Source organism: Ovis canadensis, chromosome 5 (assembly GCF_042477335.2).
Source record: "Ovis canadensis isolate MfBH-ARS-UI-01 breed Bighorn chromosome 5, ARS-UI_OviCan_v2, whole genome shotgun sequence".
Taxonomy (NCBI): Eukaryota; Metazoa; Chordata; class Mammalia; order Artiodactyla; family Bovidae; genus Ovis; species Ovis canadensis.
Genome location: NC_091249.1, coordinates 57,190,687 through 57,206,486, shown reverse-complemented (window position 1 = coordinate 57,206,486; position 15,800 = coordinate 57,190,687). Strand labels below are relative to the sequence as shown.

The 15,800-nt window shown below is 35.1% G+C and overlaps 1 protein-coding gene across 4 annotated transcripts in view; it reads left to right on the top strand.

Annotated features, from left to right (window-relative positions):
- The window catches only part of AFF4 (ALF transcription elongation factor 4), a 78,843-nt gene that overhangs the window by 47,198 nt on the left and 15,845 nt on the right, over positions 1-15,800 (top strand). For all 4 annotated transcript variants that reach the window (XM_069592031.1, XM_069592033.1, XM_069592032.1 and 1 more), the window contains 8 exons: positions 913-949; positions 2,569-2,614; positions 5,038-5,092; positions 5,576-5,613; positions 6,019-6,181; positions 6,655-7,572; positions 10,434-10,522; positions 11,109-11,349. In XM_069592031.1, coding sequence (XP_069448132.1) covers positions 913-949; positions 2,569-2,614; positions 5,038-5,092; positions 5,576-5,613; positions 6,019-6,181; positions 6,655-7,572; positions 10,434-10,522; positions 11,109-11,349 — 1,587 coding nt within the window. The remainder of the gene's footprint in view (positions 1-912; positions 950-2,568; positions 2,615-5,037; positions 5,093-5,575; positions 5,614-6,018; positions 6,182-6,654; positions 7,573-10,433; positions 10,523-11,108; positions 11,350-15,800) is intronic.

The following is a 15,800-nucleotide window of genomic DNA, read 5'->3' as shown; positions in this document are numbered from 1 at the left end:
TTGAAAATGAGTTGACAGTTGATGTAGGTTTAAAGTATTTTTAAACAGCAAAACTATATTTTAGCTTTGATACTGTTTGGATTTCTCTTTCACAGATAATTCTGTCATTTTTAGAAGATTATACTTTTAAGTAAGCTTTTGAAGAGAATAGGGAAGTTTGTGTGATCTTAGTGTACTGCAATGTGTACCACAGACTTAACCTAGAAAAATGTACAACTTGCACTTGTGAAATAGCTGTTCTTGTCTTGAAAGTTGAGTTTGAAAAGTTTCTTTCCTGGACATTTTGGCTTTCTTTTTACTGATGCTTGCTGAGTGCCAAACACAGTGCTAGTATAGGGCTTACAAAGAAGTATGTAAAATGAGTATAGACATCTCTTCCTCAGGTTGCTAATTATAAGATATTGGGAGCAGGGAGATACATGGGAGTAACTGTGAATGGGTTACTAGTCCATAATAGTGGTATGTTTTGAGTATATATAATTTGTATAACTATTTTTACTTTAATATATCATTATTAGTATTCTTTAAAAAATAACATTTTCTTAAGACCAAGAATTAAATTAGGATATGAGTGCCAAGGATGCTGCTAAAAACAAATGATAAAGAAAGACTGTTACATAGATTGGTACTTTTCTGTATTAAGCTCTGGGAAGCTCTGCTACTGACCACTGAATTGGTGAATCTGATCAGATGGGATCATTAAATTCTTTTGGTGTTTTTTTTTTCTTTTATGCATTCTTTTTTTGTTTGTTTTTTGTTTCATTTTTGCTTTTGTCTTTTATGCATTTTTAGTAACTCAACAGAATCTTCCATTGAATTAGTTGGAATTGAGTAGCTTAATGTGAAGTATTTTTCTCTAATGAAACTTTTTCTCTTAATGTCACTATATAATTTTATGTCCCTTTTCCTCAGGAGTCTCAGCAGTCCAGTTTTGGCCCTGGAGAACAAAGTGAGTATTTCTTTTCCTCTTGGTTTTTATAATAAGCTGTTTATTGCACATTCATTTCTCGTGGTCACATCATATGATTCTTTAATAATTCTTTTGTGTATCTCATCCCAGTATTTATGATCTGATGATTAGTAATGGGTTGAACTGAATCTTAGCTTAAAAAATGAAGAATTATAAATCACTCGGTATCAAAATAAGCTATTTTTATTAATTATTTGAACTAATAGTTCAGAGCTCATGAGTTCAATTTGATGGCCACCTCATATCCCCAAAAGCCATTCTATTCTTTCTGGGTCTTTTTAGCTGTGAAGAAAGTCTGATGTGTGCTACAAAATCCCTGTCTACCTCCACTCTCTTGGCCTCTCAGAAGAACTTGAGGGGAAGATAGCTTTGGGGAGTTTCATTGTGATTCCACGGGTTGATGGCTGTATAAATTGGTAGTGGCAAGGTCAGGAACCTTCCAAATGTCTGGACTTCACCATAAAGCTCTCTAAAAAAAAAACCAAATGTTTGTTTGCCAAGAGCAGTAACTTCTCAGGTATATTTACTCTGGTAATAAGCTATTTAGAGAGATTAAAATGTGGAGCTTTTTTAGTCCTTAGTTTGTTGACTTTAATGATCTTAAAGCAGAGGTCCATTTTAAGGTTAACATATCTTATGTAACTATTTCTTTGTTCTGTCTTAAAACTACAGATAGGAAGAAAGGACCCAGCATTATAGATACATAGTAAATAACTACCTGTAGGCCAGAAAGTATTCATTTTCTCTTAAAATCTTTTAAAAGTATCCCTTTACTTCTACTCCTCTTCCCCCATTCTCTCTGCCCATAGCTAACTACTGGCAAATGGGACCATAAGCTGCACCTACTCTTTATTTCCTGTGTTTTTCACTTAATTTATTTTAGAACTGTCTTTATATCAGTATGGGCTTCCCTGGTGGCTCAGACAGAATCTGCCTGCAATGCAGGAGACCTGGGGTTTTGATCCCTGGGTTGGGAAGATCCCCTGGAGGAGGGCATGACAACCCACTCCAGTATTCTTGCCTGGCAAATCCCTATGGACAGGGGTGCCTGGTGGGCTACAGTCCATGGGGTCGCAAAGAGTCCGACGCAAACTGAGTGACTAACACTGTCACTTTTTTTTTTTAATATCAGTATAAAGCTCTAGTTCATTCTTTTTAAAAACAAGAATGTGTTATATTGTTGAAACTATCCTAGTGTATTTATCTAGTCCCCTGTAGATGGGCGTTGGTTTCCAGTTTTACTGTTGCAAACCATGCTATAATAAACTGTGTGAGTGTTTATTTGTATGTATGTATTCCTCCAGATGTAGTGTAAATCATTTCCTTTTAACTGCTAGGTCAGTGGATATGTGCATTTATAGTATTAAGATAATATTATCAAATTGCCCTCTAGAGAGATTGTATGAATTTACAGTCCTACCAGTAACATGTGACATACCTGTTTCCACCAGTATTTCATACAGTGTACATTAGAGTGTTACTGATTTGATGGATGAAGAATTATGTTTTTATTTATATTTCTTTGAGGTTATATAGACATTTTAAAATATAAATACCCATACTATAGTTGCTGATGTCTGCATTCTTTTTTGCTCCAGAAAGATATAATCCTTCTAAAACTTCAAATGCACACCAGTCTAAATCGTAAGTTTATTGCTTAATAAGTTTAATGTTTGTCTTTTATTTTTTGCTCAAAATCCAACTTGTAGTATCTGGATATCTAGAACACTTAGAAATATGTGTTTAATCTTTTAAGGCACAAGTAGGCAAACTTTTTTGTAAAGGACCAGATAGTGAAATAGTTTATTAGACTTTAGGGTCCAGATGGTTTCTGTCTCAACTACTCAACTTTGCTGTTGTATCATAAAAGCAGCCAGAGACTATGGGTGTGGTTATGTTCCAGTTAAAACTTTCTTTACAAAATAGGCCTAGATTTGGCTTGTGGAGCCATAGTTCATGTACCCCTGCACTGGCACCCCACTCCAGTACTCCTGCCTGGAAAATCCCATGGACGGAGGAGCCTGGTGGGCTGCAGTCCATGGGGTTGCTAAGAGTCAGACACAACTGAGCGACTTCACTTTCGCTTTTCACTTTCATGCATTGGAGAAGCAAATGGCAACCCACTGCAGTGTTCTTGCCTGGAGAATCCCAGGGATGGGGGAGCCTGGTGGGCTGCCGTCTATGGGGTCGCACAGAGTCGGACACGACGAAGCAACTTAGCAGCAGCAGTAGCAGCTCTATGATTACACTTTTTTCTTACCTTTCAGAAGTGTTTGTGATGCTAGTTTGTTTAAACAAACAACAACAGGATTCTTCTTAGTAAAACCCTCCATTTGACCACAAAATTTAGAATATTAAAGCAGCATAGTTCATACTGTCTGTGTTGTTTTCCTACTTTTATTTTATAGGTAGACCCAGAAATATGTATCAAAATGTAGTAGAGTGGTATATTGGATGATAATAAATTCCAACTTAAAGAATGAACTTACTATTGAATTCTTGAGACCACAAGTTAATCCAGTGATTGAAACAAAATTCTATTATCAGTCTATACTGATAACCTCAGCCTCTTCAGCTGAGCATAGTGGGAATTGAGTGAGAATAAAAATATATGAGTATAAGAAATTTCACCTGCCTGTTGAAGAGTTTAAATTATGTAAATCCCTATTTATTATATTTATTCATGTGCAGAAAACCAATGGGAGCTTACCATATATGTGCAGATTACTTTGGTTTCTGAGGGAACAAGAGCATCCAGTACCTTAAGCAGTATGGTGAAAGCTTTGACATATTCATATGTGTAAACAGGTTCATTGACCTGCCATTATTAAATCATAAGGGCTGAGAGAATTCAGAGTAAGCACATTTCTTTATAGGAAATCAGTCATAGAAATGTACTGAGACCTTGACCAAAAGAAGACCTTTTTATCTGTCCCACTGATTTGGTCATCCTTAGAACAGATTTCATAGTTCTATACAGATTTCATAGTTCTAACAGATTTCATAGTTCATCTGGTTACTTTGTATCAAGATGGTCATTTATGTGAAACTCTGAAATTGGGATCAGATTTAGAAACTCAGATTAAGTTTTGAGGGGAGAGTATTAGTAGTAGTAGGAGTGAAAGAAGATTTCCTTTCCATTGATTGGAGACTGTCAGGAAATTTTGAGAAGAAAGGTAATGTAACTAGTGGTGATAGAAATCAAACATTTTCTAGTTTTCCCTAAGGTTTGTGTTAATTTTTCCTTTCTTATAAAAAGGCAAGGAGTGTTCTGTGATTCCTTACTCAGTTTTTAATTTTGATTTTGATTCTGTGGCCTTAAGGAAAATCTAAATCTATAATTTTGCTTTTAAAAACTAATTCCAGGAACTGTTAACTTAAAGTATTTATTTGTGTTTTTTAAATAGTTGATTTGAATTTTGATTAAGAAAGATTTGGACTCTGGAGTTACTTTTAATTCATACATGGTTATTTCTCTTGTATAACCAAGATTCTTGCCCAAAATTGTACATCTGCAAAGAGCACTCATCTTTCATAGCAAGGCATTTATGAACTAGCACTTTGTGTGTTCTGGTTTTCACAACTACCCAAGTATACATATCTCTTCATAAAACATTGGGGATAGTGAAATAGAATTGCTGATGCTTTCATTTTATCTTCCTTCTTTTTGAGAGTCATATTCCTCTAGTGGACTATTGGGTATGAGTATGGTAATTTGTTTTAATAATGAATGAGTTTGTATATTTGCAATTAGAGATAACAGAAGTGAGTATGGGAGTTTGTGGCAGGTAACTTTTATTTAATTAGAAAACAAAGATGAATATTTTACTTATGGAAAAGTTAGAGCTTCCAAAATTGAAATTGTTAAATGTCATCTTTCTCAGATTTTTACTCTGGATATAAACCAAACCAGACATAGTAAGACTTACTGGGTCTTTTCTTTATTTTTCAATTAAATCTTTGGCTACCACGGTGACTATTTCTAGAATTATTGTTGAATATCTAATACTCTGCTATGCCATGATGAAATTCCCAAAATAATCATCCTTTCTGTCTTTTCCTTCTAGTATGTTAAAAGATGACTTAAAGCTAAGCAGCAGTGAAGACAGTGATGGGGAACAGGTGTGTCTACTTACGATTTACTAGTTTCATGCAGTGTTTGTTTTCATTGTCTTTTACAAGAATTATAATTGAATAGTGCATTTATGATCCAGGTAGTTAAGATAAGTTCATTCCTGCTTTTCTGACACTGGTATATTTACAGTTTTCCACTCTGTCTTTAAACCTCCACTTTTTCCCCTTTTTTTTTTTAAAATGTCTTTTCCTTTTTTCTTTTTTTGTCTTTTCCTTATTACTTAGCATATATCAGAACATCCTCATGAAGCATGAGATTGTTGATAAGAGGAATTATTAACACAGCTTTTAATCTTATCCTGGCAATTCATTATTCTTCCGGTGAAAACAGTATTTCATAAGTGTTAAGTGACCATTGATGCATGTATTAGAGAAGAAAGTTTTTCTATTAAGATTTCACATATTGTTCACATTAAGCAGATAAAGTACTATTTATTCATTTATAGATTTCCTCTCATGTTTTAATTTTAGGATTGTGATAAGACAATGCCAAGGAGTACACCAGGAAGGTAAGCATCCTTTTATTTTTTGTTTTACTTAGAGTGGAAGGGTCAATCTGATAACGGTGTGTAGTGATAGAGTAATTGACCTTATAAAGTAAATATTATTATTACAACTCTGTAAATTAACCAAAAATCATTGTGAATTGTGTTTAAAATAAATGAATTTTAGAGTATTTTGTACCCCAGTAAAGCTTTTATTAAAGGTGAGTACTAATGGCTAATGTAGCATTTCAGAAACTTTTTAAGGAAGTATTTATTTCATTTATAATGAAGTTTTAGAATCATAAAATTTGAAGAGATTAACAAATAGTAAACATTTTAAATAAAGTGGAGTGTCAGCTTTGAATGCTTACGGGTTGTCATTCTGAAAAAAAAAATCTTTTGGTCATTTATATTTTTTATTTCTTTTAGTAACTCTGAACCTTCACACCATAATAGTGAAGGGGCAGAAAACTCCAGGGATGATTCTAGCAGCCACAGTGGATCTGAAAGCAGCTCTGGATCTGACTCAGAGAGTGAAAGTAGTTCCAGTGACAGTGAGGCAAATGAGCCATCCCAGAGTGCATCTCCTGAGGTGAGAGGGAGCCAAGAGGGTCCCTTCTTTTTAGGAACTCTGAAGGCCCCTGGTGATGCCCAGTATTTACTCTGAGCTTTATTTTTCTTTCAACCTGGTGACTCATGTTATTTAGTTATGGTGAAAAGAAGTCTTAAATAGTATAAATTCACTGTAGCTTGATAAAATGTGGTTTAAAATCTCTGTTGCTTCCTACATCATTGGTTTGCTTTCTGGAATTAAATGTACTGTATGGACTCCTGAAAGGGCTATTTAATATTTAAAGGCTATATATATATAATAATTAGCTTATCTTCTCATTCAAGTGATTAGAGCTATTATTATTTTTAGCCTTTTGCTTTGGTTCAGTTAGAACTATGAAAAACATATGCTTTTGTGGTGTTGGGCATCATGTTTTTTCCTCTTCCTTGAGATTATGAAGAAAGGAGAAAGTTTCAGTACTGAAAAAGCATATTTCTTTCTCTGTTTTTCAGCCTGAACCACCTCCCACAAATAAATGGCAACTTGATAACTGGCTGAATAAAGTAAATCCACATAAAGTGTCACCAGCTTCTTCTGTGGACAGTAATATCCCATCATCTCAAGGCTATAAAAAGGAAGGCCGAGAACAGGGCACAGGGAATAGCTACACGGATCCAGGTGGTCCTAAAGAAACAAGTTCTGCTACTCCTGGACGAGACTCCAAAACTGTCCAAAAGGGATCAGAAAGTGGGCGTGGGAGGCAGAAGTCTCCTGCCCAGAGTGACAGCACAGCACAAAGGAGAACTGTAGGAAAAAAACAACCCAAAAAGACTGAGAAGGCAGCTGCTGAAGAGCCCCGTGGAGGCCTGAAGATAGAGAGTGAAACTCCTGTAGACATGGCTACCAGCATGCCCTCCAGCAGACACAAAGCAGCCACCAAAGGCTCAAGAAAACCCAATATAAAAAAGGAGTCCAAATCTTCCCCTCGACCTTCAGCAGAGAAAAAGAAATACAAGTCAACAAGTAAATCTTCCCAGAAATCGAGGGAAATTATAGAAACAGATACCTCATCCTCAGATTCGGATGAAAGCGAGAGCCTTCCTCCTTCCTCACAAACTCCTAAGTACCCTGAGAGTAATAGGACTCCCGTTAAACCCTCCTCAGTGGAGGAAGAAGATAGCTTTTTTCGGCAACGAATGTTCTCTCCTATGGAAGAGAAGGAACTTCTTTCACCCCTCAGTGAGCCTGATGACAGGTATCCACTTATTGTGAAGATTGACCTGAATCTCTTGACTAGAATACCAGGAAAGCCTTACAAAGAAACAGAGCCACCCAAGGGGGAAAAGAAAAATGTGCCAGAAAAGCACACAAGAGAGGCTCAGAAACAAGCCTCAGAGAAAGTTTCCAACAAAGGCAAGAGGAAACATAAGGTTTGTAATGGGTTTTTTTGTTGTTCTTGTTGTTGTTGTGGTGGTGTGAACATCATCCTCTAAAATGCAGTGGAAATCTCATTAAACCAAAAACTAGCTCGTTGATTCACAGCTATGAAGGAAAATAGAGGTGAGCCTGAAGTCCTGATGAGACAACAGACACAAGAGTCTCTTGAGGACCACTGTGCCTCTCCCTGTCTCCTTTAGTAAGGAATTATAGTTTCTAATCAGATAAGAAATGAACCAGTACATCTGTTCATAGTGTGTGCTGGCCAATGTAGAGGTGAGAGCAAAGCAAAGATTGCAAACTGACCTTTACAACATTTTTAAAATTTTGGTTTTACATGTCTGTAGTTGGGATATATACTCTCCAGGTTGTCACACTTCATAACACTTTCTTCTCTCTTATATCCAGACCAAGTCACATGTTTTAGATTACAAATTCAAGCTGGTAAATTGACTCACCAATTTTAACATGTCCTTAAGAATTTCACCAATCCATTGTACATAGCTGTACCACAGCTTTTCTGCTTTTTCAAACACCCATATCTGCAAGTTCAGAACTAAAAACATCTGCTGGCACATAACCAGCTCTTGTCCCTAAATAATTCCAAGATAATTTGGATTTACAGATAAAGCTTGGTGTATACTTTTATGGTCAGCTTTTTTAGACCCAGGAAATATGAAAATTCATGGATATCTGTGATTGGAAGATAATGGACGTATAATGGAGCTGAAAAACTTACATATAGAGACAGATTTTTTGGAAAGAAGTGTGATCTCTCAACTTTAGTGAGAAATCTTTAGAGGAGAGTACATTTTACTAATTTGTATGGAAGAATAGTGAAATTTTCCTTGATACACATGTGTGAATGCGATTATAAGATATTGAAAACATGAGCAGGTGAACAGGATACCAGGTGGACTGAGAACAAAATCCCAGGCCCAGCTGACCCTGAGAATCTCATGTAGAGGACAGGAAGAATATAGCATTTTCTTAAAATGAAATGAGTCTGCAGTTTTCCCTCTTTTTTCCTTGGAACCACAGTACTGTGTGCTATTGCTGATGTATTTGGACAAATGAGAATAACACTTTTTTTTTTTTTTTTTTTGCATCTTCAAAAGTTGAAGATTTTTTAAAATTTGAATTTCTAGAAAACTGAAGCTTCCTACTTTCAGTACTATAGCTAAGAGCTTCCATTATTGTAGTAAAGAGATGCTTTATTCAACTGGTAAACTCTTTAGGGCTGCTGGATTCTAGAGCCCACAGCCTCACATTGCTGGACTTAGTTATGGGATTTTATATTATTCTGTATAATTCATAGAAATTATATGAAATAAGAGCTTGTATATGATAGATTTTGCTCCTTAAAAAAATAAGATGTTTCTTATGGAATTTAAAAAATGGTTCTTTTATCTTTAAAAAGGTATTACAAATCTTTATAAACTTTTTCAGACATTTAAAATATAATATACTGAGTATATTTTACTCTTGTTTAAAATTCTACAATATACATAACTTGTAATAAAAAAAACCCTTCCTCTAAAAGGAGTGTCCCTTATCTCTGTTGGAGAAGGAAATGGCAACCCACTCCAATATTCTTGCCTGGAGAATCCCATGGACAGAGGAACCTGGTGGGCTACAAGTCCCATGGGGTCGCCAAGAGTCAGACATGACTGAGCGACTAAGCATATCTCCTTACCTCCCCCACATCTCATTGGCATGTATTCCTCACAAGTTTTTTTATATCAATACCTGTAAATGAAATTTTGATTTTATAAAATGTATATCACCAGGAAACTTAGTGATGATTATTTTTCCCCCCTAGAATGCCATACAACTTGCAGGATCTTAATTCCTTCACCAGAGATTGATTCCAGGCCCCAACAGTGAAAGCGCTGAGTCCTAACCACTGGACCACCAGGATATTTCCCAGTGATGATTTTTGAGATTGCTTTGTTCTTGAAGATAAAGCAGATAATACTGAGAAAGAGACCAGCCAAGGATAATGAAAGATGCTGATTCCTTTTTCTCATGTTCTCGCATGTCCAACTTTAATCATTTGTGTATGGGAACAAATTCTTTTGTATGGCAGGATGTTTGCAATATTTGTGCCCTGATATTTAAATCAATAGGAAAACTTAAATTCCCCAAGCATAGTAGCTTGATAATTATAGACAGGCCCATAGCTTTTGTTTCAGCAAAAAAGTTTTTCAAAAATCTTGGCTAAAAGCAAAAAAAAGGACAGTAACAAGTGTTGTTGAAGATGTGGAGAATGACAGTGCCGATGGGAATGTAAAGTGATTGTAGCCACTTTGGGACCTAGTTTAACAGTTTCTCAAAAAGTAAATAGACAGTATTCCCTTATGACTCAGCAATTTCATCCCTACGTATATACCCGAGAACAGTGAAAACATGTCCACACAAAAACCTATACTTGAAAAGTAGGAAAAATTCAAATGATGAATGGATAAATAAAATGTGATATATCCATACAATAGAATATATTCATTCATTAAAAAGAAAATATTGACAATCTTACAACACATGAATTTTATGATATGTGAATTATATCTTAATTATCTCATCCCCCCTCCTCAAATCATGAGACTGAAAAGATGCCATTTAAAAGACTGTTTCAGCATTTCAGCTTTTCTTATCTAAAATAGGAGACTTCTTCTCAGACTTAAAAACCTAATTTATTTAACACTGTTTAAATGAGTTCTTTCACTTCACATTTATCTTCTTTCTGAAGTATATCAGAGATTAACTGTTTGAGGGTGACTAGCACTGAAAACTGAAATTAGATGAATAAAAATCAAAACCTAACTGCCTTTTTTTTTCCCTGTTTTTCATCCAGAATGAAGATGATAACCGAGCCAATGAGAGCAAGAAACCTAAAACAGAGGACAAGAATATGGCAGGCCACAAACCATCCAGCAGCAAAGAGTATGTCTACAAAACATGTTAATGTGTGTGTTGATCTATGTGTGTTATTTGCTGCTGGGTACTTTCTAATGTGCTCTTAGAATATTCCATTTAGTATGTATATGTTACACATTTCTGTACACAGTCATATACCAAATAGTGGGAGGTTTTGCTTTTAGTTAATTGGGATGAAAAGCAAGATTCAGTCACTTTATCTCTCTTTTTAGGAGAATAGGAAGTATTCATAGGATAAGAATTAAAGTAAAGCTTTACCACTTTCAGGTCAGATGGCAAGCTTATGTATAGCTGCGGGAGACATTCACCATTCCTCTTTTTGTTTTTATTCAATCACTATTTATTGAATACTTGTGTGTGGCAGACCAAGGTTTAGGCACTGAGTATACAACCATAATGGGGAGGAAACACTGGAGAAGATATCTGCCCTCTTAAAATTTATAGTTTTATTTTGTTTTATAGAAATCATATGTTCTAATAATCAAATAGGGAAAAACAAATTTATCTTGAATAGAGGCAAAGTCAAATGGGAAAAGTCCATCACTCTTACATGACTGTGTGGAGAAATGAGGGCATTTGTTTGGTTTGGCAGGTCATCTAAACAGAGTACTGCTAAAGAAAAAGATTTATTGCCTTCTCCTGCTGGGCCTGTTCCTTCAAAAGATCCAAAAACAGAGCATGGCTCTCGGAAGAGGACTATTAGTCAGTCTTCTTCTTTAAAGTCAAGTAATAACAGCAACAAGGAAAATAGTGGCAGCAGCAAAAACAGTTCCTCCGCATCAAAGCAGAAGAGGACTGAAGGGAAGACTTCCAGTATCTCTAAGGAGGTCAAGGTAAGGCACTGAGGGACCTGAGCCTTTTGAAAAAACTCTTGCCATGTGACTTCTCCAAGGTAACTATGCTTTGAAAAATTTTTAAACATCTTACTAATCTTACAGATCTGTTCATTTTTACTCTCAAAATGTCGTAGTCTGTGATCTGAGACCATGAAAGGAATGAAGTCATCTGGACACACGCATATTATTGGTTAAGGCAGAAGTTGGAAAAGTTGGTTTTCCATAATTGGAAAAGTTGGTTATGGAAGAACAGTTGATTATGATCAAATTTATAAATAACTCCAGTTGTTCTGATTGCATTCTTATCTATGGTTTTAAATTGTCTTTGGATCATTTAGAGTTAGATTTTACAAGCTAGTTATACTACATAAAGTGCTAAAGCAACCATTTGGCTTCATGAAGAAGAAAAATATTCTTTAGCTGAGCTAGCACTGGAATTAGCCCTAGAGCATGATCATCAGGTAGGGGAATATTCTTAATGTTTGTGGGTGCATAACTAGATCAGAGAAGCTTTTTCAAGGTTGTACTTAGGCTCTAACACTGAATTTGTTTATCAGGTTTTTCATTGCTTTCTAAGGTGATCTGGTCAGGAGCAAACTCCCTGAAAAAGTTAAGAAAATACCTAGATTTTTTAAGTATATAATTTACTGCATTATTATTTGTGACTTAAAATAAGCAACTGTTTAACAGTTGAAAAAATTGACAAAGGCAGTTAGTTGTGCTTATTAAATGTGGTGATTAAATCTTTTAAATTTTGAGGTAATTTAAATTGTGAACAACGTCTCAAATTGAGATATACCGAAGGCTTTTTCTCCAGCTGGACCGCTTCCATAGCAGTTTAGATAGTGTTCTTGAGGAACCTGTTCTGTGGGCCTCCTTCACTGACTTAGTTCTCTGTTTACCTGCTGGCTGGCTCTTTCTCTATTTCCCATCCTTGAACTGTAGGATTTGAGACCTGTATGCTTCTTCTTTTAAATCTCTTCTCTCTCTTTCTTTCTTTCATTTTAAAATGTACTCATTAAGTGAGTTCTTCTGCTCATTTGGTTTCTGTTATCTCATAGGTAAAATTCAATGTCTATGTCTCTTCTCTTGTCAGCTTCTTGAAAGCAGGGATTTGTGTCTCACTTGTTTGCACTTTATCCAGTGTTTAACTTACTGGATAGAATTAGATAATATGAAAAACCAAAATTACATATAATTTTTATTTTCTGTTTCTCTAGATATTTGCTGATACCAAATTTTTGAAATATGTTGGCATAAATTTTGTTCATTATAGTCTTTTATTTTTCATATCTTTAACATTGCTTCTTATATTGTCTTTTATTTTTAATTTTAGTTTTCTGTACCGTCTTTCTCTTCTTTCATCAGTTTCATCAGAGGCTTATCACTTTTACTTGTCTTTTTCAAAAAAACAGGCTTTCTTTGTCTTTATTCACTATAGTTTGTTTTATTTTCTATATCATTAACTTATACTCTTTATAATTTCCTTATGTCTTTTTGTTTTGCTGTTCTGTTTATTAACTTTTAAAGATGGATACTAAGCTTGTTTTTCAAAATTAATTGTAAGCTCTTTTTCTCTAATATTCAAACATAAGCAGTTAGACTATATATTTTCCTCTAATTACTGCTTTAGCTGCATCTTCAAGACTTGGTATATACTATTTTTATAACTCAGTTCAAAATGTTTTTTAATTTCTTGTGTGATTCCATCTTTGGTCCAAGAGTTACTTAAGTGTGTTACTCAGTTTCCAAACATACAGAGATTTTCTGGTTGTCTTTTGATTAGTACTTCTACCTTGTAGAAGGGGCTAGAAAGTGATCCGCGTGCAGTAATCTTTTGAAATTTGTTGAGTTGCTTTGTAAAACAGCGTAGTATATGTAGATTTTTGTAATGAAAAGACTGTGTCTTCCACATGAATTAGAGACAGTGTATAATTCAGTTAGATTAATGATATTTTCACACCTTCTGTATGCTGACTGATATTTTGTTAGTCCTTTTCTACCAGTTTTTTTAATTAATTGAGATAAAGTTGATATATAACATTGTATTAGTTTCAGGTATACAACAGAATGATTTCCTATATATATATAATGCAAAAATTTACTCAACCACTGTAAGTATAGATAGTATTTCTTACCACACATAGTAATTTTTCTTTATTTTCAGAAACTTCATTTTTCCTTCAATAAATTTAAACATAGGCACTTATATTTAAGTTGGTACATACGTAATTGAGATTTTTACATTGTTGAAATTTGCCACTTGATATTGGAATACATTTGTAAATAAATATGATTATGTTGTACATTATTTTAATGCGCACTTCTTTATGATTTTTGCTGATGACTTGTATTACTTACTATTCATTTTAAACTTATTTTATGCTATGGAAATGATGTTAGACAAAAATCAAATTCGAGTGATTTTCTTATTTGAGTTCAAAATGGGTGGTAAAGCAGCAGAGACAACTTGCAACATCAACAATGCATTTGACCCTGAAACTGCTAATGAACGTACAGTGCAATGGTGGTTCAAAAAGTTTTATAAAGGAGATGAGAACCTTGAAGATGAGCGAGTGGCCAGCTATCGAAGTTGACAACGACAGACTGAGAGCCATCATTGAAGCTGATCCTCTTACAACAACACAAAAGATTGCCAACCATTCCACAGTCATTTGGCATTTGAAGCAAATTATGGAGGAGAAAAAGCTTGAGCTGACTGAAAATCAAAAAAAAATCATCGTTTTTAAGTGTCATCTCTTTTTCTGCGCAACAACAATGAACCATTTCTCAATCAGATGCAGTGAAAAGTGGATTTTATACAACAACCAGCAGCAGCAGTGATTGGACCAATAAGAAGCTCCAAAGCACTTCTCAAAGCCAAAGTTGCACCCAAAAAAAGTCATGGTCATTGTTTAGTGGTCTGCTGCCAGTCTGATCCACTATAGCTTCCTAAATCCCGGCAGCACTATTAACATCTGAGAAGTATGCTCAGCAAATTGATGAGATGCACCAAAAACTGCGATGCCTGCAGCTAGCATTGGTTAACAGAAAGGGCCCAATTCTTCTCCACAACAGCGCCCAACAGCACGTTGAACAACCAACGCTTCAAAAGTTGAACAAATTGGGCTATGAAGTGCTGCCCCATCTGCCATATTCACCTTACCTCTCACCAACCGACTACCACTTCTTCAAGCATTTCAACAGCTTTTTGCAGGGGAAATGCTTCCACAGCCAGTAGGACGCAGAAAATGCTTTCCAAGAGTTCATGGAATCCCAAAGCATGGATTTTTTTCACTACAGGAATAGACAAACTTATTTCTCGTTGGCAAGAACATGTTGACCATAATGGTTCCTATTTTGATTAATAAAGATATGTTTGAGCCTAGTTGTGATGATTTAAAATTCATGGTTGGAACCACAATTACTTTTGTGCCAACCTTAATAGGTCTGTTTATAAAACACAGGGGGAAAGCTGTCCAAGATTGCAATAGTATTCAGGAAGCCATTTGGTAAGTGTGCAGATTTTACCATAAAGAGTTTAGTATTTTTTCAAATCTCAGGGCTTTTTTTTCATTCTTGAAGAAAACTGTGATAGGTGGAACTTGAAAGGACTCTTTTACAAGAAAAGAAAAAATAATTGTTACATGGTTTCTTTTAAACAGAAGTAATAAAAAATATATATTATTGGGCTTTCTAATGTTGAGACATTTATTAATTCATAGGATAAATTCTACTTATTTATGGCTTTTTAATGGGAAAAAATGTGTATTCAATTTATTGAAGATAGGACCGGAGGGGAAGCTGTTGGGAGGACAGGGTCATAGCCCTTGCGTTAAAGGTCTCTGTTGATAGGAGACAGAATAGACATGTTGATAGGAGGCAGAATAAAATTTAAGAAAGTGTCTAGGCTTTTGAAATCTGATAGATCTGAACTTAAAACCCAAATTCCAGGAATACTATTTAAAAGCTGTTTGGACTTGGGCAAGTTGCTCAGCTTCCTTGAGACTACTTTTTATCTATCCTAATAGCAGTACATATTTCATAGGGTTGTTAAAGGATTAATGGTTATACTAAGTACTTGGTTAACTTAGTGCCTAGTAAATAGTAAGTACATAGTAAATGTTAGATATTGTAATTGTTTTCATTGACCAGTTATTACCAGTAAATTTTGTCTGAAGTAATGCTACTATATTGATGTTAGATTTGTGTATTCCTTAAGTTTTTACAAGTGTCAGTGTCATTGCCTCCCACATAGTAGACCCCTAATAGAAGGCTTTTGAGAGTCCCTTGGACTGCAAGGAGATCCAGCCAGTCCATCCTAAAGGAGATGGATTGTTCCTGGGTGTTCATTGGAAGGACTGATGTTGAAGCTGAAACTCCAATACTTCGGCCACCTGATGCGGAGAGCTGACTCATTGGAAAAGACACTGATGCTGGGAAAGATT